This window comes from Microchirus variegatus (assembly GCF_963457635.1).
Source record: "Microchirus variegatus genome assembly, chromosome: 9".
In the NCBI taxonomy this organism is placed as follows: domain Eukaryota; kingdom Metazoa; phylum Chordata; class Actinopteri; order Pleuronectiformes; family Soleidae; genus Microchirus; species Microchirus variegatus.
The window spans coordinates 9,832,762-9,854,435 of NC_139810.1; the positions used below are offsets into that span (position 1 = coordinate 9,832,762).

General features: G+C 40.5%; 1 protein-coding gene across 1 annotated transcript; it reads left to right on the forward strand.

Annotated features, from left to right (window-relative positions):
- Positions 1 to 17,053: 17,053 nt before the first annotated feature.
- On the forward strand, positions 17,054 to 18,442 carry snai1b (snail family zinc finger 1b; the record flags this gene model as incomplete). The annotated part of the gene is made up of 3 exons (XM_083895346.1): positions 17,054 to 17,136; positions 17,386 to 17,955; positions 18,261 to 18,442. The coding sequence occupies exons 1-3, from the start codon at positions 17,055 to 17,057 to the stop codon at positions 18,440 to 18,442; spliced, it is 834 nt and encodes a 277-aa protein (XP_083751472.1). The 5' UTR covers position 17,054.
- Positions 18,443 to 21,674: the final 3,232 nt, after the last annotated feature.

Below are 21,674 nucleotides of genomic sequence, written 5' to 3' on the forward strand. Positions count from 1 at the left end.
GCACTAGATTCCTCAAAGTTGCCCTAACACACACATCAATATAACAGCATTTAAGCTAAACTGGATGATAACGGGTCTACAGTCCAATATCACAAACACAATTTGGATAGAAGGGGTTTACAGTCTGTACAGCAGGGGTCTCAAACTGGCAGCCCCCCACTCGATTACATGAGGCCCCCCACTTAATATCATGTGATAATGAAAACATGGCCCACGACCTCACTGTCTTTTAAACACAGTGTGTAGCGAGGTGATAGAATATATGTTTCCTAGTAATGTTTTTTATAACAGTAATAATAAGACATTTGGTCATAATTATCCCATTATTAAATGTATCATATACAACATTCAATTATATAAATACGCTTGTTAGGGCCCGAGCCACGAATGGCAGTGGCCAAAACGTGTACAAATTTTAATTACAGTTGTCCACACTACTATTTATGTTATTTAAAATAAATGCCTGTATACACAAACAGTAATACATTAATTCCATCCTACCATATGATATCATGATGCAATATTGTGAACAGTTGTTTTTTTCCCCCCACAGTTTGTTCTCTAAGCCGGCCCCCTCTTGACCACAATAGATGCTAGTGACACACTCTGTCCTTAGACCCTCACATCGAGTGAGGAAAAACTGGACAAAACCCCTAGTACTTTACTTTCCACCCTGTGCTTTGACCAGGAGTTGATAGAAAAAGGCAAGACACAGAAAGATTCTATTCTTTTGGTCTGAGGAGGAGACTGAATCTGTCAGTTTGAAACATATTGACGTTAATGGATGGTAGAAGGACACAGACTGGAGTTTGACATCATACTTCCAGCCGCCAGCTAAAGTTGTTTTGGTCTGTGGCTCAATGAGTCAACTGGAATGCGCCTAATACTGATCGCCCTCATACTTTAGTGAAGTCAAATACACTTCAGTCAATAAATTGATTCCATGTTGATGTTTATACACTGGTACAAGGACAGTTGTCCAATTAAATGAGGTAGTTGGAACTCTCTCCCCCAAACACATCCATCACGGCACTGTCCTCGCTACATTCAAAACTCTCGTCCATGATAAGTGGAAGATGATGATGATTTTGAACAAATCCTTTGGATCAAGCATCCTTTAGGGACTATATGAATACAATTATTGTTAGTATTATAAGCTGAGCTTCAATTATAGGTCAACTTTACTGAGATTGTAAATACCATTATGGACAGCATCTTCCATTTTCATTTATATGTTTCTATATATTATGTTTTCTTTTTTAATAAGCAAAAGTATGTGAGACCAAAACTGCCTGCATTGATAAAGGCTGAAAAAAAAGAGAGAGACCAGGATTTTTCTACAGTTAGATTTTTGGCTAACTTTTAAACCAACTTTTAATAATAACAATGCTTAATAAATCTGCCTTTTGTGTCCTATATTTGTTTGAATAAAAATAATGAACAAACCAAACATTAAAAAAATGAAACAGAAACTTAAAGATATTTATGTAATCTGACTGCACTGTTTACTGCTGTGGTCTCTCTCTCTCTCTGGCGTCCGTGGCCGCTGTGGCCTCTCTCGCCTCCCATCCCGACATGGTGGTGGTCGGTGATAAGACAGCAGCTTCACCAGATACTAAGTCAAACTCCTTCCTCCGCAGCAGTGCCAAGAGCACTGTGAATGACGTACAGTATATATCGGTTTGTTCAAGACTCATTTTTTTTTAATCTGCATTAACTGTGAGCCTAGAGCAGGGAAAGGAAAATCAGCAATTCTCAAAGTTTTTAAAATACTTATTAAAGAAAGAGCAGTGTGATTATATTAGTTATTATATGTCCACATATATAATTCTTAGTTTGTCAAGTAACAAGCAGTTAGATAAACAGAAAGTGAAACATTTCCCTCTGAAATATAATGAAGAAGATGGTTTTAAGTTGTTAAAAATGCAGATACTCAAATTAGTGCACATTTGTACTTGAGAACCTGGTCACATTCCAATATGAGCTTTGAATTGTTTGGACATAAATTATAAAGGTTAACAAGGTCAACAAAATAGTTACAATCCATGTTACAAAGTGTTTCACAACAAGTAATGTGTAAATGTGAATAAGCTGAAAGGAACAGAATAAATATAATCATTACAAACAGGTTAAAATAAATGTGTACACGAAACCATGGTGGTGTACCAAAGACAACAAACATACCTCAAATAACATAAATAGGTTCATGACACTCGATGGTTGTTTTTTCTTGAAAAACCAATAATCCTCTCGATGGTAAACTGCCACACAAGTGATGAATTCTCAGACAGTCATTGCCATTCCTAGAAATATTCCTCTATCACTTATTTGAAAACAAGTTTCAGCCTTTGGGAATGTTGTATGCCCGGGCATGTCTCTGTGAGCCTTGACATACAGCCAAGTGCTGTCATTTAACGCCCAGTAAACATATGAAAACTAATGTCAGACAACTTAATACCAGCAAAATAAATGGCAAATAAGGGCAATTTCCACTGATTGATTGACTTTCAACCAAAATACTGGTTAGAAGACGGTTTGTCTGTTTGTCGCAAGACTGTTTTACTGTTGTCCAATCGGTTGTGACCTTACCCTTTAAGTTTATTTGGTACCTCAAGAGAAGGGGGGTTATTTTGGTACTATTCCTAAAGGAAACACGGAAAAATACGTCCCATACTGTACCAAAGCGGGGAAATGCGGCTGGGTTTTAGTTTTAAATATGTCGACTGACTGCTGAATTTACTAAAAAAAGAAAAGGAACATGAACTTGTCTCCTTCTAGAAAATTGCCAAACCTCTGGAGGTCTCTGGTGTTTGTTGTGATATTATCTGAGCCTGACAGAAACGTGCAGCTAAACTGGATTAGTGTAAGTAAACAACCTTCAGTGGAGTTTGAGTGTTTCTCCACATTCTGACAGACTGTACTACACATTTTGTGGAGAATGTGCTGATAGTTGAGAAGAAGTGTCAGTTTGTCCACTGTGGAGTGGATTGGTGATATTGCAGATTGAGATTATCCCTGACGGACAGTGCGAGAAGTTTCCTGATGATGAACCAGCCATTAATGTTGGATTACAACTACAGATTTGGGAATTGCCATCTTTGTTTTGTTCTGTGAACAAAGTTTGAAAAGTTTAGTGGGATTTCCTAAAGATTCCTCCATTTGTAGCAAGGTTGTATCATTTATTATTTATTATTTCCACCCCCCTGCCATTTTAATTTTTGGTTCTGTCCAGTTACTGTAACGTCTGGCTGCCCATGGCTTTAGATAAAGAAATTCTTCCTGCATCTCATATTGCATGCAGCCTGTCTGCGCATGTTGCCCTCTGCAGCACTCCATGGTCCTTAGATAACCCTCCACCACACACACACACACACACACACACACACACACACACACACACACACACACACACACACACACACACACACACACACACACACACACACACACACACACACACACACACACACACACACACACACACACACACACAAAAACCTTTTAGCTAAATGTAAATTAAGGGATTGGAGAGAGAACCACATTTCTGCACCTCCTCAACAACTGAGGCCTTTTCCACACAGAAACAGAACTTTTTCACATGATTTCAATGGCCTCATCCACACAAAACCCTCCAAAACAACTCTCAGTGCTGTAGTACACATGCCAGACCTGTGTGTGGCACTGTAATACAGCCACAGAAACACACCAATTTGTTCAAATAAGTACACATTGCAATGCATACAATATAAATGTAAATAAAAATGAAAGGACCAATCAATCTCCAAACACATTAAGAAAGTCATGACAAAGATAGTGTGATAGCAAATGCAAGAGCAAGAAACAGGTGGGTCTATGGCATCATTGTTTTCCAAAAATAGCCTATGCATGAGAAAGCAAGGGTGATGTTTTGAGATTTTTCCCATTTTCCAAAGATATTATTTCGTGCTGGACAAAAAGCTGAAAAAGTAGAAAACTCCTATTCTTGTTATTTTGTGTTGTTTCGTGCCCAAACTCTGTAGTGTCACTGGAATATTTAACCAATCACAGGCCAGCTGATGGAGAGAGGTTATTCTACAACACCTACTCTGCACAAAGGCCCAATCAGTGGAGTGATAACTAGCCACAACTTCCTAAGCCCAGTGTTTCCCAATCCTGGTCCTCGAGGACTCTTCCAGTGACGACACTCACTGACCAATCAGTGGCCTGCAGTCTGTTGATGGCCCAGAGGTTTTCCCCACTTATCCTGCTTACTGCGGCTTTAAATTCAATGCAACAAAAATAAGAGCTCAATTCAGGTCAGTTTCTGGCCATTGACCCTAAAGTCCTGGTGTGTTTATATTCGGTAGAAGAAAGGGCACAAGGGCAAGGGCCCTACTCTCCCGTGCAGCCCTCAAACCATGTGTGCATCCCATGTCTCTGTCCCTACAAGGCTAAAGCGAACTGGGCCGGTAAGTGGTGTCCTTGGCAAGCGTGTGCTGATAAACACAGCAGTGTGAGTGAGGACAGGCTGTGCTCTCTACAGGGGGACGAGGACGACAGCCCCTCTACACTCTAACCCAGGAGGATATTATGAAACTTAACTAGTTCTTTTAAATTCCCCAAAGGATTAGGATACTGAGGAGAAAGCACCGGGCTACAGCCGACTTTATCTCATAAATGCAATGTGTAATCATTCCGTCTTCCTGTCTCTGATCTGTCTTCATCCAAAGTGATTTCCTTACATTCAGCGTGGGAGGAAAAGTAGAGCTCCTTTGCCCAGACATTGAAACCCAAACTTGACCTGGAGGATATAAATAGCACAAAGATTAAATCAAAAGAATTTCTTTTCCATTCACCGTGATGCCAACGCAGCTGTTTAGAATTTGTTTACAAATCAGCACAGAGAATGCGTTCTTGTCAGCTGTACAGAACTTTTCAAATAACAGTCACTCCTTAGCCCACATAGACACACACACCCTGCGAAAATATGGAGCATGGAATTGAGTCATGGCTCGTAACCAGGTATAAGTTGTGACCTGAAATGACACTCACTTCTCCTCAGGGAGAACAAAAATACACAACTCAGCAGACGTCTCCATTTACAACCACACCAACATGTCTGACACACATTCTACAACAAAAACATAGAACACATTCTGCTTTTTAGTTTACTACATTGTTCTATATCTGCGCGTTATATTTCTATATACACACACGCACCATGAGCAGCACCTAGATTTATGTAGTATTGTAGCACCCGATTTGAACAAGCGGGGATGTAGCTCAGTGGTAGAGCGCATGCTTTGCATGTATGAGGCCCCGGGTTCGATCCCCGGCATCTCCACAAGTGTTTTTTTATTATGTTAAAGGCATTTTCTTTATGGGACGATTTGACGATCCTATACATTGTATTTTATTAATACGCGAACTAATATGTATATATATACAGGTATATATAAATATATGCATATAAATATGGAAAATGCTCAGCAAAATGGAATGGAAGATGGAAAAACATTAAAAAATATAAATTGTGTCAGTTGTACTGTAAATATATTTTGATTTAAACTTCAAATTGTGTTAAAACTATGGCCTGTATGACTGACACAAAGATTTAACTCATAGATATTACGTATTCTCTAACCTAATCCCAGCTGATTTTGTAAAGGCTAGTCCAACCAAAAACAAAACATAAAAACAAAACAGAAATGTATCCTAGGAGTATAAAGGAGGAACAAATAATAATTAATAATATATTAATAGAATAAATTATACCAATATAGAGTATATAAACAGAAACAGAAAACCCTATACTGTTGAATCTAATAAGTAATCTAATTAAAACAGTTAGCCATATTTAATCCTGGGAGGGACAGTCCACGTGAGAGTCCGTTACATCACAGTCGTTTGACGATTTTAACAACTGCACTTGAGTCTATGCTCTAACTCTTGACATTTTCCAGACCAACTAACCTTCTATTCTTAAAGTAAGCAGAGTCTGTCATTTCTCTCTCTTAGTTAAGTTGTTCTTGCCATAATATGGATCAGAACAGAACAGGCTTTGTTGAACAGGGCTGTTCCCTGTATAGAACTGACCCAATTCGGTCTCTGTATAGTATACTTATCTATATATAGTACTTATCTAACCTGTTTATATACTGTACTATATACTTCTTCTCTGTACTCTTATTATACTTAGATTGTATTTGTAGTGAACTTCTGTTATTTTCTCTGCTCCCCCAGGGAGTAAGTATTTCTGATTCTGATTCTGAAATTCCGCCAATTAACTCTTGAATAAACACCTGTCAACTCACATCCCTGTTGGAGTTTATGTCACCAAGTGGTAAAATGTGTTTTTTTCTGTTGCTTCAAATCTTTTGGAACCGTTTTACATACATGATTTCACTTTCTTTGGACTCAGTACCACTTGTACTTTATATACTACAAAGTACTTTTACTGTATACTTTCGGAATAATCCAGGCGTAAAAGTTAACTTTTTTCAAAAAAATTAAGGTAATCATCCATTTTTGATGCCCACGGTTGGTGTAGTGGTTAGCACTCTTGCCTTTGCAGCAAGAAGACCCGGGTTCCTGGGTTCGAGCCCCGTTTGGAACAACTTCGGAACAAGGGCCTTTCTGCAAGGAGTTTGCATGTTCTCCCCGTGTGTGCGTGGGTTTTCTCCGGGTTCTCCGGCTTCCTCCCACAGTCCAAAAACATGCGATATGGGGATTAGGTGAATTGGTCACTCTAAATTGACCGTAGGTGTGAGTGTGTGAGTGAATGGTTGTTTGTCTCTATATGTGGCCCTGCGATGGACTGGCGAACTGTCCAGGGTGTACCCCGCCTATCGCCCAATGTCTGCTGAGATAGGCACAGCACCCCCCGTGACCCTCTGGTGGAGGAAAAAGCGGTAGATAATGGATGGATGGATGGATCCATTTTTGATGAAGTATAAAATCCATTCCACCCTAAGGTGACTCCATTCAGTAATGAGTGAGTGGCCTGAATTTCATTATTCATTAGTCTTTGATTTGTTACCATTGTTGCCTTAGATTGGGGAGATAGACATTTGTTTTAATCAATCAATCAAACCTCCCCTCCCCATGTATCAATTTTCTATTGCCCCAACACAGAGATCCATGCACCTGATATACATAACATAACATAACATAACATAACATAACATAACATAACATAACATAACATAACATAACATAACATAACATAACATCTTGCATATTATTTCTTGCCGCTGACTGGACTCATTTCTTGAATATGCTCAATATGATCATGTTGACAAAGATTGATCATTATTAGTTATTAGTCATAGTGTGTTAGTCAGTGCACAGCAAGTCAACTTTCTTGATATAATCCCCTGCACAGCCTCCACATATGCCATGTTACTGTTAAAGAAGCAATCTTGACATGCACACATCTATATCCTGAGCCAATATCCTTGAGGGTTGAAAGTTAACCTGCTCCAAGATTTGAAATACAAGATACAAGATTTCTTGTGCACAACATACATACAATATATATATTGTTACCCCAGCTTGTACAGGATCACCAAAAGTATACAACCATATATTATACTGTATACAAGTGTCACTTTAAAGACATAAAATTCACCTTCATTTCTTTCTAGAGTGCAAAGGTCAAGGTTTTCGTAAAAAAATTGCACAACTACTGTAGCAATTGTAGTAATAAGAAATGTTTTTAGTGGAAGTGATGAGAAACGACATAGAGACAGACAAAGTGCATTTGGCCCTTTCACTCGTGCATCAACGCCTCATTAGTGAGCACAACGTGTCTCGTCCAGCCTGAGGGATTTGTTGCTGAGTTATTATAGAAACAACAGGTCAGTGTGCCCTTATGCTGGATTACACAAACACACACACACACACACACACACACACACACACACACACACACACACACACACACACACACACACACACACACACACACACACACACACACACACACACACACACACACACACACACACACCATTTGAGTGATGGTGGTGAATTTGACCTCTGATGTAACAGCTGACCTTTAAACGTATGTGGAACATATATATGGTCTTTGACTGCCCCCTTGTGGGTAATGACTGGATAGTCCTTTAGTGGATCAGTTCCTCATGTGACCAGAAGATGGCGTTAACTCCATTTGTTCTTTGTTTCCCATGCACATCCTGAGGGTATTGAATGAACTGGACACCCAGGGTAGTTCAGAAGTAAGAAGTAAGTAACACGCACACACACACACACACACGCACGACAGGTATACGGTGGTTTGAGACACTGGGACATTTCAGACTGCTCCTCCACATTTCACAGTGTCCTTGATTGATTTTCCTTAAAAAATTTGAAAGTTTGTGCCTGATGGAGAAACCTGAACCGAGAGTGTGTGTGTGTGTGTGGGAGAGCGAGTTCAGACTCTGCATTCTTCTGGGATAACCTTATCATCCTCCTGCTGGGCCTATGGACACACGTACACACACACATGCATGCACACGTACACACACACATAACAAACAAGCAGTGGTTAAAAAAAGTGTTATGAAGCCTGAGCTCTGGAAAAATGCGAGAGCTGAATATTAAATCCTGATGCAGAACTGTCTAAACTATATTAAAAATGATCATTCTTAATTTACTTTTGAATTCAACATTCTATAAAATACAGTTGTGCTACAAAGCATATTCACTTATTTAATGTTTTTTATTGTCCAGCTACTTGGAGGTTGGCTATGTTTAACCCTTTGAATTTTTTTGGCTGTTTATTTTTATTTTTTTTTACAGTACAGAGGCTATAAGAATGTGCAATATAGAGTGTCTCAGGCAATCTGATGAAACAAATACACATTTCACCAACTGTATAAGCAAAAGGTGCTCAAAATATTTCAAAGTGGACTGAATTTGTGAAATTTGGAAACACTAAAAAAAGTCTAATTTTGTGACTTCTGCACAATTATTGCTGCTTTATAGCAAATCGCAAATACAAATATGATTTAAACTCATAACTTTGACTCAACAGCACATAAGAAGACATAAAAGCCTGAATATGTGACCTATAAACACACAGCCAGAATGTCTGTATAAGGAGTTGTGTATTATTGCAAATTACCGTGAGTGCACCTGTGCCACAAGTCTGTGCCGTGTGACAAAAAAACATTTTATCATGTTAAAAAAATCTAGACATCTTTAGATATCTAAAAAGTGTTTATCTTGAGATATTTGATTTTATTGTGTAGTTGAAAATTGCACATTTAGAGCACATTTATACATCTCTTCTGTTTTTAAAAAATCAAAATGCTAAACTCACTTTTTTTAATAACAAATGCAATGTCTGCTGCAGTGCTTCACTGAGGTAAAAGAAGAAAGGGACACTGGTGTAACTATGATGAATGCAGTTTATAGTGTTCTACTTGTATCAATAATAGTCAAGGACAGGTGACGCTGAGGTGTTGGTGGTGGTGGGGCTTGCTGATTTAATCAGTGGAGCTTTCCTCATGAACCCGCTTTAGTGGAAGTGGCTGTTTAATCACAGTCGCCGTCCACTTTCTTTCACATTCAAGCAGAAGCATCTCAGGAGGGAGATTGACCTTTAGAATCATCACATGATTCATGTGCGTCACATTCAAGAGTCAAATGTAAATGTTGCTGGAGTGGAGTCGTTACCTGTCGTCTGGAATGGATGGACCGAACGGGGGGGGAGGACAATGCACCTGTGACTGCTCAAAAGGCTGCTGGGCTTTTAGAATGTAAAAAACTTTTAAAGGCTACACTTTTGTGGCAGAACAATAACAGGAGGGTGTGAGTGGCTTCTTTTCAAACACATGAGCACAATGAGACGGCCCACAGCCATCAGCTGATGAAATACACAGCAGATTTCACTCAAAATGACAAAACTATGGATGCCACACTTTTTTTCTTCACACCAAAATCCTGCTGATGAAGGAAAAAGGAAATGAACATTGACCCTTTAAAGAAAGATCAGTTACTTTGAGTCAGAGATGTAAACACATTGGTCTTTGGTCTGTGGTGTCAACATTATCGTGTAAACAGTTCGGGATTTAGTTAATAGTCACCAAACCAAGACTGATTTTTGCTTCTGTTCATTTTGAGGATGCAACAAGATCACTGCTCCTTATGCCTGTGTGGTTTAACTTCCGTTCCTCTTTTCCTTTAAATGTTCCTCCATTTATTTGCAGCATAATTCTATTTCAATATTTTGTTATAATGAACTATTTTAACCTTGTAATTAATCTCCAATTACTTGACTCTTTCTGATTCATTGTGACTTATCTAGTTTAGTAAACACACAGGTTTGACTGTTTTGGAGCACAAGTTTCCTTCACCTTCCTGTTGTCAGGCCCATAACTGTGAGAACTAATATAAGAACAGATGTTAATTTTCACAGTCAAAATCAAGATTTAATTCCAACAACAATTTCTGTAATCTAAATATATCAAGTTAATAATAGACACAAACAAATCCAAATATCAAAATGGAGAACAGGGGAGATGTTCATACATTTGTGAGAGAAAATCTGAATTCAAAATCAAACTAGTCACAGTTTAACTTCCTAAAAGTTAACAAAATTGCCATGACAAATGGTGTTAAAGATGAAATGTATTGACATAACTTTATATTTTACAATTAATGTATTAATAAATACTGTCAGGAAACGTGATACCGATAGAAAGGAAAGGGGAAAATAAAAAAAAACTGTACCTAGCCACTACAGGCTTCCTTAGTGAAATAAAGCACTAAGATTATTAAAGGATATTATACTCAATTTTTCCAAGTGAACCTAGATCGCTGGTGTCCTAATGAACAGGTCTGTGAGATGCTTTGGTCAAAATACCTTAAGGATGAAGCACCATCAACCATCATAGCAGTTCAATCACCCTGACAAAACAGCCCTGTTCTGAACGCTCTGTTTTGAGTGCCCATCTCTTTAAATGCAAATGAGACACAGGAAACTATGTCAGGGGCACTGAAGCTTCTGCAGCTAACAGCAGTTAGCATTTGGAAAATCATTTGCAGACTCTAGCCGGCACATTGCCGTCATATATGTATCCACTGGACAGGTAAATCTTCTGAGGCTGGTAGTTTGTGTAGAACTCTGTGCTGCACTGTGCAGCACAGAATAGAAGTCAATAAGAATGCATGTTTTATCTCCTGTACTTAGACTGAGGCGGACCACAAAAACATGATTGAGTCATCTTTTTTCACTTTGCCTACTCATAGGGCCTCGAGAGTCCCAAATATAAGTATTAACATGATTAAAGAGTTGATTTTGCATAATATGACAGAATTGTCCAGGAGACCCAGAAAACACGAAACGAAAGGCAAAGGCCGCTGTGGAGACCTTTGATAACCCAAAAGGCTGAAGACACAACAAACTCTCCAGCACCACAAGTTATACACTGGGAAACAGGCAATTGACATCAAACAAACACACAGTTCTAACTTAAGAAGCCACAGTGAGACGCTCTCACTACCTCTGAGGGTGAGACAAGGAGTGAGCACAGAGCGCTGCAGAGTATATGAACACTCCTCACACCTGGGCTTAATCAACGGCAATCAGTGCCACACACACCTGACTGCAGTGAGTTGATTCTCCCACTCTCACAGAGCCAGAAGACTGAGTGCCCTCACAAAATGCATGTAAAACTGTATTAAATTGTCATGTGCACTACTGCTCAAAAGTTTAGGGTCATCTATACAATGTGTTGGTGTTTTCTTTCAAAAGTCACACTTTTATTCGTCAAAAAAGTTGCAAAATTAATAGAAAATATAGTCAAGACATTGGCACGATTAGAAAACTTCAGCTGTGCTAACATCATTGCACAAGGGTTTTTAGCTTTCTAACGCGATTAACACAATGTACCATTAGAACACTGGAGTGATGGTTGCTGGAAATAGGCCTCTATACACCTATGTACATATTCCATTAAAAACAGACGTTTGCAGCTAGAATAGTCGTTTACCACAGTAACAATGTATAGAGTGTATTTCTGATTCATTTAAAGGGACAATGTGTAGTATTTATGGGTTTATATAACCCAAAATCCACTTTTTTATACATATGATGTGCTCCTGCATTGTCTAGTCGCTGTATAATAGTTGTTGTTTCATTTTCGTAGTGTTTCAAAAAGTCATGTAAAATAACATGGTCGCGGGCCGCGGTTGCATAGCCACTGTTAGCAGCGAGACGCCATGTTTCAACCGGAGCCTGTAAGGACAAACGCGAGAGAACAAATCAAGCGTCTCTTTACATGTAGCGGAAGTCCCGCCTCCACTCTCTCCGCTTCGTCTGCTACGGCCGCGGTAGCTCGCCCTCTCCCTCACCTCACGAACCTCCTCTGCTGACACAGAGAAAGACGAGGACGACATTTGACCAGCTGAGGATACCGTAGCGCTCAGGGAAGGGAGGGGGTGAGCAGAGCAGCAGTTCTTTGTTGTAAATTTCAGTCTCTCCCCTAGATGGCACTATAAACTACTTACTTCACCTTTAATGTTATATTCATTGAAAAAAAAGTGTTTTTCCATCAACATAAGGACATTTGTGACCCCAAACTTGTGAACAGTAGTGTATGTGTGTAGTGTAACTGATCTGATGTTAGTGCCATTTGTTTGAAGTCTCTGTGAATGTGTTATTATTCTCTTAATCTCCTCTTTTGCATCGACTGCAGAGCACTTTGCCTCAACTCCTGCAGTTTTCAATTCACTCCTTCATAAAAATCCACTTGAAACTCTTTGTTTATAATGCAATTATCACAAAAGCAGTGGTCAATCACTTGCTTTTTGTGCAACTGCTTCAGCGAGATCAAAGAATTCAGATACACAGAAATATAAGCTATAAAATGAGCTTCAGACAGGCACAGCGTCCACCAGTTTGCAGCACTTGTCATTCTCCTGAAATGAAGGCAAGTCTCTCATTATTTTTTTGTCAGTTTGAGCAGACTCTGTGTGTGTGCTTCATCCCTGAGGCCAGAGAGAAAAAGAACATCTGTTCTGAGCTGAAAAGTGTTTCATGTCTCCGTGTGTCCTCTCTATGTGTCATGAGGTCAGTGCATTGTAACACAGATTTGTCTCCGCAGTCTGCCCTGCAGACACTCTGGGCTGCAGAGGATCACCTGTTTTATCATCACGTAACTTAAAGCAGACATAGAGTGGTCCTGTTGCACATATATGTTAGTTATGGAGGTCTACTTACATACATTAACTTGTTTTTATGGTCAAAAACCTCCTAGTTGCTGTAAACGAGCCGATAGAAATCCTCTTTTCTGACGGTGTTTCCCACCCGCGAGATTTGAGTCTCAACTCTCTCACCCAGAAGGCAGAGTCTTGTGATTGGCCAGTACCCAGAAGTGACATAATCAGCACACCAGCTCTCAGAAGCGCAGCTCCCCATTATCAAAACATTGTTTTAACAATGTTTAAAAATAGCTTCTTCACGACTCCCCGCCGTAGTCCCTTTTATGACTTTGACCCAGAGTCAGACCCAGAGTCAGAAGACACTGTCGCTCGTGAAACACCTCCACAACGGACGTTATTCTTCTTCTGCGGTTCAATGTACGCAACCGAATGTGGAGGACCGCTTTAAAAAACTGGCTGTTATAATAGAAAACCAACTCTCATGGTCTGATGTGATCATTCAGCGTCTCCTCCAAACGCAACTACTGCTATGCACATCTCACCGGGATCCCAAGCAAGAGTCTCCAACTTTGAAATGTGAAAAAATCCTATGAGGTCCAAACTCTTAAATCATAAGTCAACACACAAGACAAAGATCAATGATTTCCATATATACTGTTGTTTTCATGTGAAAATGGTGATAATAGAATTCAGTGCAGATTAATACTCAGTCCATTTCACTTTATTTCTAGTCCTGATTTTAAAAATATGGTGACACCTGCTATGGGTGAGATAAAAGAAAAACATTTATAACTTAAATGATGTCTTCACACTTTAAATGCAATACTTAACGTAAATGTACGTAACACGGTTCCCATAATTTGACTGTGTAAACATGTTTTTTATGTCTCAGTGAGGAAATAATAGAATATAATACTAAATGTATTTGCTATAAAAGTAATTTTCACATTATTAATACAAACATACACACACATATATAATATATATATATATACACACATATATATGTGTGTGTGTATTTTAATTACAGTTGTGCACATTTGTTTGTGTTTGCATTTGATGCATCAAAAAAGTTAGACTAGACTCTAATTGTGTCTTTTGAGTTTGACACAACCTGCCCTAAACTAAACTTAATTCTAACCCGAACCTGAAAATTTAAGGGCTGAAAAGACCCTTAAAGTTGTGGGGAACCAGACAACATGTCCTCAGAGACATAACTACAAGTGCACACACACAGATTACTTTCACGCGTGTTTTTACTGCTCTACTGACCTCCTGACCAGCAGTCTGCGTGGCGTCGGTGTCAACAATCGCCCTAACGATGTGTGAACTTTTGGGGCATGCAGCGACAATGGCGCCTCCTTCAGACAGGTGCACATCAATGGCAGCACTCACACACTCTGCTGCTGCCACCTGACGTTCACACTCACAGGCTGTGTGCGTCTGCTGGAGGAGTTTAAAACCAACAACAACATACAGGAAGAAAATCCTTGTTTCTTTCCATACACATGTGAATAAATGTATCAGTAATTAGTTTTGCATTTACTTCATTCATTTTTCTCAATAAATTCCCCATGAAGAAGAAGAATAAATTAGAGAGCACTATTTTTTAATGATTACAAATATGGGATGTAACATGAAACCCATTAAAGAAACAAACAAACAAAAAACACATTCAAAGATCATGTGAATACGATGTATGGAGTATGTGAATGTTTCACACTCATATATGTCAACATTTTCCATTTAGTTCTTTAATTGAATGTTATTTTATTAACACTGTGATGTATTAAGCCTGGTATTTATTTGATTAAATCTCGCTTTTAATCATAATTATATTTCATGTGGAATTTTGTTTTTTTTCCTCACTTCAAAACAACGTGTTACACAAAGAAGAATTAAGAGGAAAAGACCAGAATTAAAGAGTCTTAAAAGTAAGAACATATATATGATATATAAAGTTAGTAGGGCACATCAGTGTATTTAAAGGCAAGCAAGTCAAATGAGCCCTTCTCATACATATTGAAATGCCTTAACGATGAGCTTTACATAAACAAAAACACCCCCCCCCCCACACAACACCCCCCCCCCCCCCCCCCACACCACTCACACACATTCACCCGCCCAGGTACATTCACACCTTCAGGAACACAATTAAGACCAAACGAGCTGAGGAAACGCTGTCTGCACGTGAGGGAACACTGCAGGAAATGGTAAAGATGTAGTAAATGATCTAGAAAATAGGATCATCACCAAAATAAATAAATGAAGTAAGTGAATATATGTATTATAATTACACAAATATAAGGTTAAAGACAGGTATATGTTTCATTTATGGCACAAAATTACGCACAGACTCGTTTTTGGCTCTGGATAAATGAAGAAAGTAATTTCCTGTCGGAAAACGTTACATCCTCAGGTCTCTGCGTGACGTCATGCCTCTTATAGAAGGGGTCAGGTAAATGAATGAATGAAGCCTTGTTTAGATTTTTTAACATCATCGCCAATGTTGCTCCTGTCAGCTGCGTTAATTTGAAACTCGGGTCGTGCTGTGAGGAGAAAACAGCGCCTCTTTTCATCCAAAACAGGCTCCGTCTTTCCCCCGCAGTGACACAGACAGAGACAGTGGGATTTACGGTCAGGATGAACTTAATGATAGAAGAGAAGAGAACAGAGCGTTTGTCTCCTGTGCCTTATTCTCTTTAAGAAAGAAAGGAGGAGGAAATTTGGCCCTTTTCTCCTCGTCACACCACCGCCGGGGTGCGTGCGTAAAACCCCCGAGCAACAGACGCACAAAAGGAAGCAGAGGAGAGAAGAGTTGGGGATCATAAAATGTCTCTGTGGTGAAAGAAAGATTTAAATAACATAATACTTCCTCCTATATGTCATAGAATCATCTAGGAGTCACTTTTGACATACTTTTATTTTTAACTTTTATAAAAAAAAAAAAAAAAAAAATCTAATTTATAAAAAAAATCACATTTTTATAAAAAATAATCTAACTTTTATAAAAAAATCTAATTTATAAAAATATTCTAACTTTTATAAAAACACATTCTAACTTGTATAAAATATGCAACGTTTTATAAAAAATGTCTAATTTTATAAAAAGAAAACTACTGCATGCATATAAAATTAAATGTTTTGAATAAATTATCTAATTTCATAATAATAATAACTAGTAGTGTCACATAAAAAAAGGATTAGAAAAAGCAATAAAATAATGAGAGATAAAGAGATACAATCAAGAATATTAAAATACAAAATATAAAGCACATAATAATAATAATGAATAATGAGAATAATACAAACAACAGTTTAGAAGAGTTTTTAAAAAACATTTGCACCATCTGCAACTCACACGCACATTCACTACATTAGCCGACAGAAGGCGCTGCAGCTTTAATCTGCAGTGATCTGTTTTAGGGGGTCTGACAAAAGAAGCTGCATGAAAGCTGCATTATGAAAAAAAGTCAAGTTGAGACATAAAAATGCACAGTAAGCTGTTGTTAAAACAGAGTCTGCACAGTCAGAGCCGTGGAAATGCACAATTACACATTTTTGCAGCAGCTTTTTCTGTCTTTTGGAGCAGCGGCACCTGCGGTGCAGTCCAGAGATGAGGGAGGACGTCTGACACAGGGGGGCGGGTCTCGAGGCGGAGACGTGACCGCCCACCTCACTGCTGTGCTCCGCTCCTACTATATCAGAAGGCGGTTTCTCTCATTGAGACACACTGAAGCTGGAGGTTGCTTTGAAGAGCTTCGTCTGAGATTTTCCTCTTCTCCTTCTGTGCCCTGACTGGAGTCTGCAGCTGAGCGCAGTCTGCCACCGCCGCCGGAATTATCATCATAATCATCGTTGTTTTTTTTTAAATTTGCGTTGAAATACCGGGAGAGTTCAACATGCCTCGGTCATTCCTCGTGAAGAAGTATTATTCCAACAAGAAGCCTCAGCACAGAGAGACTCACCTGGAGAGTCAGACTGGTAAGATTACCCTAAATGTTTGTGCCTGAGTTAATAAAGTTACAGGTTAGAAATTAGAGCTTCACACATAAACATGAAGCAGAGATTGTGATTTCTTAAATGCTGTTTCCTGGCTGCAGGAAAGTGTTTCTGGCAGGTGCAGTGAATGCAGTAACCAAACACCAACACATGCTTGAGCTTAATTAAATTATCTCCTCATCTAAGTGAAAAACCCCACCTGACTCTCCTTTCCTTTCCTTGTGTTGTCAGCTTTTGTCCCTGAAAGTTTTCCCCGGGCTGAACTTCCAACACAGAACAACAGCTCTGCCCTGACCTGCTATCCCAGCAGCCCCTTCTTCAGCAGCAGCATGGACCCACTCCCTGCACCTCTCTCCCCAGTCACCCCAGTCTCCCTGCCCCCCTCACCACTGGGCCCTCTGGACCTCAGCAGCTCACCCACCAGCAGCAGTAGCAGCAGCAGCGGCAGCAGCAGTGGCAGCAGCAGTGGTGAGGATGAGGAGGACAGTGGCCGCACCTCAGATCCCCCCAGCCCGGATGTCATGCAGCACCTCTACCACTGCCTCCACTGCAGCAAGACCTACACCAGCCTCTCTGCACTGTCCCACCACCAGCTCTCCCACGGTGCCCCGCTGCCTTCCCTGCCCACAGAGGCGTCCGCACGCCCGGCCTTCCACTGCAAACACTGCCCAAAGGAGTACAACAGCCTGGGAGCGTTAAAGATGCACATCCGCTCTCACACGCTGCCATGCGTGTGCCCCACCTGCGGCAAGGCCTTCTCCAGACCGTGGCTGCTCCGTGGACACATCCGCACACACACAGGTACACCGCAGTGTTGATCTCTAAAGCCATATTAATGTAACAGCTGGTTGCACCTTGTGCTCCATTGATATTCATTGATGTGTCTGAGTGTGTGAGCAAATGTTATTGCTGAGCGAGACACAATCTAATCTCGAGCCTCTGCATGAAAATAGGATCAATCTGCATGAAGTCAACAGTTCCTGCTCTCTTTTGTTGCTTATCTGTCGCATCATTTGAAAGACAATGACCTGAGGACAGAGCTTTTTTGTGTGTGTGTTTTCCTCAAGCTCACTGTTCTCTCTCTCTCTCCCTCCTCTTCCACACAGGTGAGCGTCCCTTTGCCTGCCAACACTGCAACCGGGCCTTCGCTGACCGCTCCAACCTCCGCGCCCACCTGCAGACCCACTCCGAGGTGAAGAAGTACCAGTGCGGCTCCTGCTCGCGCACCTTCAGCCGCATGTCGCTGCTGCACAAACACAATGTCTCGCGATGCTGCGCCGCGTCGTAGAGACCCCACATTCTCTGGACTGCTCTTTGAAGCTGCTTTGCTGACTCTGATCCTACCCCCCCTCCCCTCAATGAGTGTCAATCAACACCAAGAGATTGATCAGCTCAATTCAAAAGCCATGTTCTGTTTAAGTGCCTTTTTCTTGACGCTGTAGGTTTATCTCTTTTTAGGTCATATTGGTTTATGTGCAGCACATTTTTGCTGCGTTTTATCAACTGTGTGTGTGTGTCTGTGTGATCCGAGGGCAGCTGGACATGCAGTTAATTCCCAGGAAACTCCATTGGTGCCGGCCGGTCCGGGACTCTGGCCATGCTGCAGCTGCTTGGGTGTGTTTGTGTGTCTGTGGTGTATGCGTGGATGTCATTCCTCACCATACTATACATACATGGCGTGTGTGTGTGTGTGTGTGTGTGTGTGTAAATGAGCAAGTGTGTGTTGAGACAGCTGTCCGAGTGCGATGCAGTGTGGAGGCAGGGCGCTGAGAGACATGTTAGCTGTGACCTCAGCAACAGGTGACTCCTCCTGCTCGCCCCCACAAACACTTTCCACACGTCGTCATTCATGTCATCGCAAATGAAAGGAGGACCACTTACAGTTGATCAAAAAAACAACAACATTGTCATTGTTTTTATGAACCATTGTGATCGTTTTGCAGTCAAATGGGAAATAATGTGCCTTTTTTTTAAAGGTTGTGTATTTTTCTGCCACATGTAAATAAAAGCTTTGTTTTTTTATTATAAATACTGCTGTGGCCCTACTTATTGTGTGTGTGTGTGTGTGTGTGTGTGTGCTAATATCAATTTGTATTTCAACAGGCATTGTATTAACTCCTGACTCTAAATCAGTTGATCATGACAGTTCCTGAATAGGATGGTAGAGCTGTCTGTGTGTGTGTGTGTGTGTGTGTGTGTGTGTGGAGAACCGGGACCGATTTGAGTGATGCTGAGTGATAAGAGGAGAACACCTACACACACCTGCCCAGCTGTCAGCAACACAACATACATACACACACATGGAGGACACACGAGTGAGTGAGCAGCTAGTGCTGGGAACCAGCTTGAAACATGGGGACTCTTCCCAATAGTTGCCAAAGAGAAACCCAGTCTTGTATAAAGTACTTAAAAGCATGTATCTTCCCAGAAAACTTTGGTAGAAGTGACGTTTTAGAATATTACTAGAGTAAAAGTCTTGAAGTACCTGAGTTGGAGCTGAAATCTGCAGCTAACAGCTGGTACCGCTACAAAGAACTAGCGACGACAAACAGGCATTACTTCACCAACTCAGCTTTTATTTTGTAGTAACGAAGATGGTTAAGGGAAATGTATTGGAGTAAAAGTAAAAGTTGTCAGAAATATACAGAGCGATATGTGAAAATTCTGCTCGAGTACAGTAACAAAGTATTTGTACTTACATTACAACACTGGGCTCACCTAATAAAATCTGCTCACTCCGTGCACCAAACCCCATAGAGAAAATCATCGATTTTATATCATGGCACACACAGAAGTGGTATATTAACTGCTGCCTACATTGCTAATAATCTAAGGCAGCACAAGACTTGGTAGCTTGTGTTCTCCCCACAAGCTAAAAACACAGATTTTCTCAATGGACTTTGGTGCAGGAGAGTGTCATTGCCCCTGTGTCACCACTGGCAGCCATGTTTTCAGTGAGGGTGACAGTCTGTGTCTTCAAAAGAATTTAAAGCAATAAACACTGGGGGAGAAAAAAAAATTGTAGTGGTCAAGCTGCTCTACTCAATAAGCCACTATGATACTAGCTGAGTGTGGGAATCCCGCAGACTCACGTCATGCTGTAGGATTAACCACACAGATGGAGGCAGGAACTTTCGGCTCAAGACCAACACATAACTCCAGCGTCTTGCTTTGGACGGAGCTGAAACAACCTCAGGACCTGACACGTGTCGCCATCTGCTCCCTAATGGTGAAACTCCGGTTACCTTGTGGGAACTTTCAGAGGAAGTCGGTGCTTATGAGCCCAGCTGAGGGTGATCATCCAGGGTGCACATATGGTAACAATGTGTCTGCAGCATGCACTGGCCTCCTGACCCACACACTGACGCCAGCAAGTCTTGGTGAGGTAACACTGTGTTTCCTCCAATGGCTCTTAGTGTTGAGAGGTGGATGTGTGTGTGTGTGTGTGTGTGTGTGTGTGTGTGTGTGTGTTTGAGGAGACAGTCAAAAAGCTTTGGGATCAGATTGCATGACTTAGCTTGCCCAATGTAAACAGAACCTGAAAGGCTACACACATGTGCACACTCGCAGCACAGCCATTGAATGGATATGTGTAAATTCAAACAGAGGGGGGGATTTTTCATTTGTCTGTAATCGTCTCTCCGGGGCAGATATGACTGCAGAGGTGAGGCTGTTAGCTGCTGTGAGCCACAGGGAACTGAACTCCACCTGAACCGTCCAAAGTGTTGGTGTCTTTAAATGGTGTTTGTGTGCTTTACAATGTGTTTAAAACAGTGGCGGTCGTTGGTTCTTTGAAACAGGGGAAGCTCGTTTCAGGGCCCAGTTATTTAGACATAAATTCTCCCCACATTTTTTTTTTGTCAAATTTTGGACGACATACAAAAGTATGACTTTTTGGTCAAATTTTGGACAACATACTAAATGATGACTTTTTTGACCATCACTGTGTAGCTCAACACAGTGAAAAGGAGCTATTCTGTGCTGTTGTGTAGAGATCAAGGCTATCATAGTTCAAGGAACCTAAGGCAATAACGCAATAACCAACTGAACCTAAATTGTGTGTTTACAAAACTAACTAAAACTGCAGTGAAAACGTACTTAGTTTTTGTGAGGGATATTTAATATTATTTATGTTGTTTTTACATTGTTCTGATGGCTATTAGATTTTTTTACCTGGAAAAGTCACAAGAATCAGGAGGGTAGATAACCTCCACAGACGTGTGTAAAGTATGGAAATTATTTTTTATCACACTATAAGCTCTGATAAAAAGTCGCTGTATCTACTGCCCTCTCTGTTCATACACCAGCTACTGCATTGAAATTTTGCCATTGGCTTTCTCAAGCGTGCACTGACCCAATGCACAACGTGCGCATTGCGTGAATTTGCATCATCGACACGCAACTTGCAGGCTGTGTGTGCAGCCCAGATTTTGGAACCACAGGCAAAGAGCCGCCCCACCTGCAGGTGGAGTATAATAACCTCTCACCAAGCAGGAAAAAAACATTTCAACAATACAAGA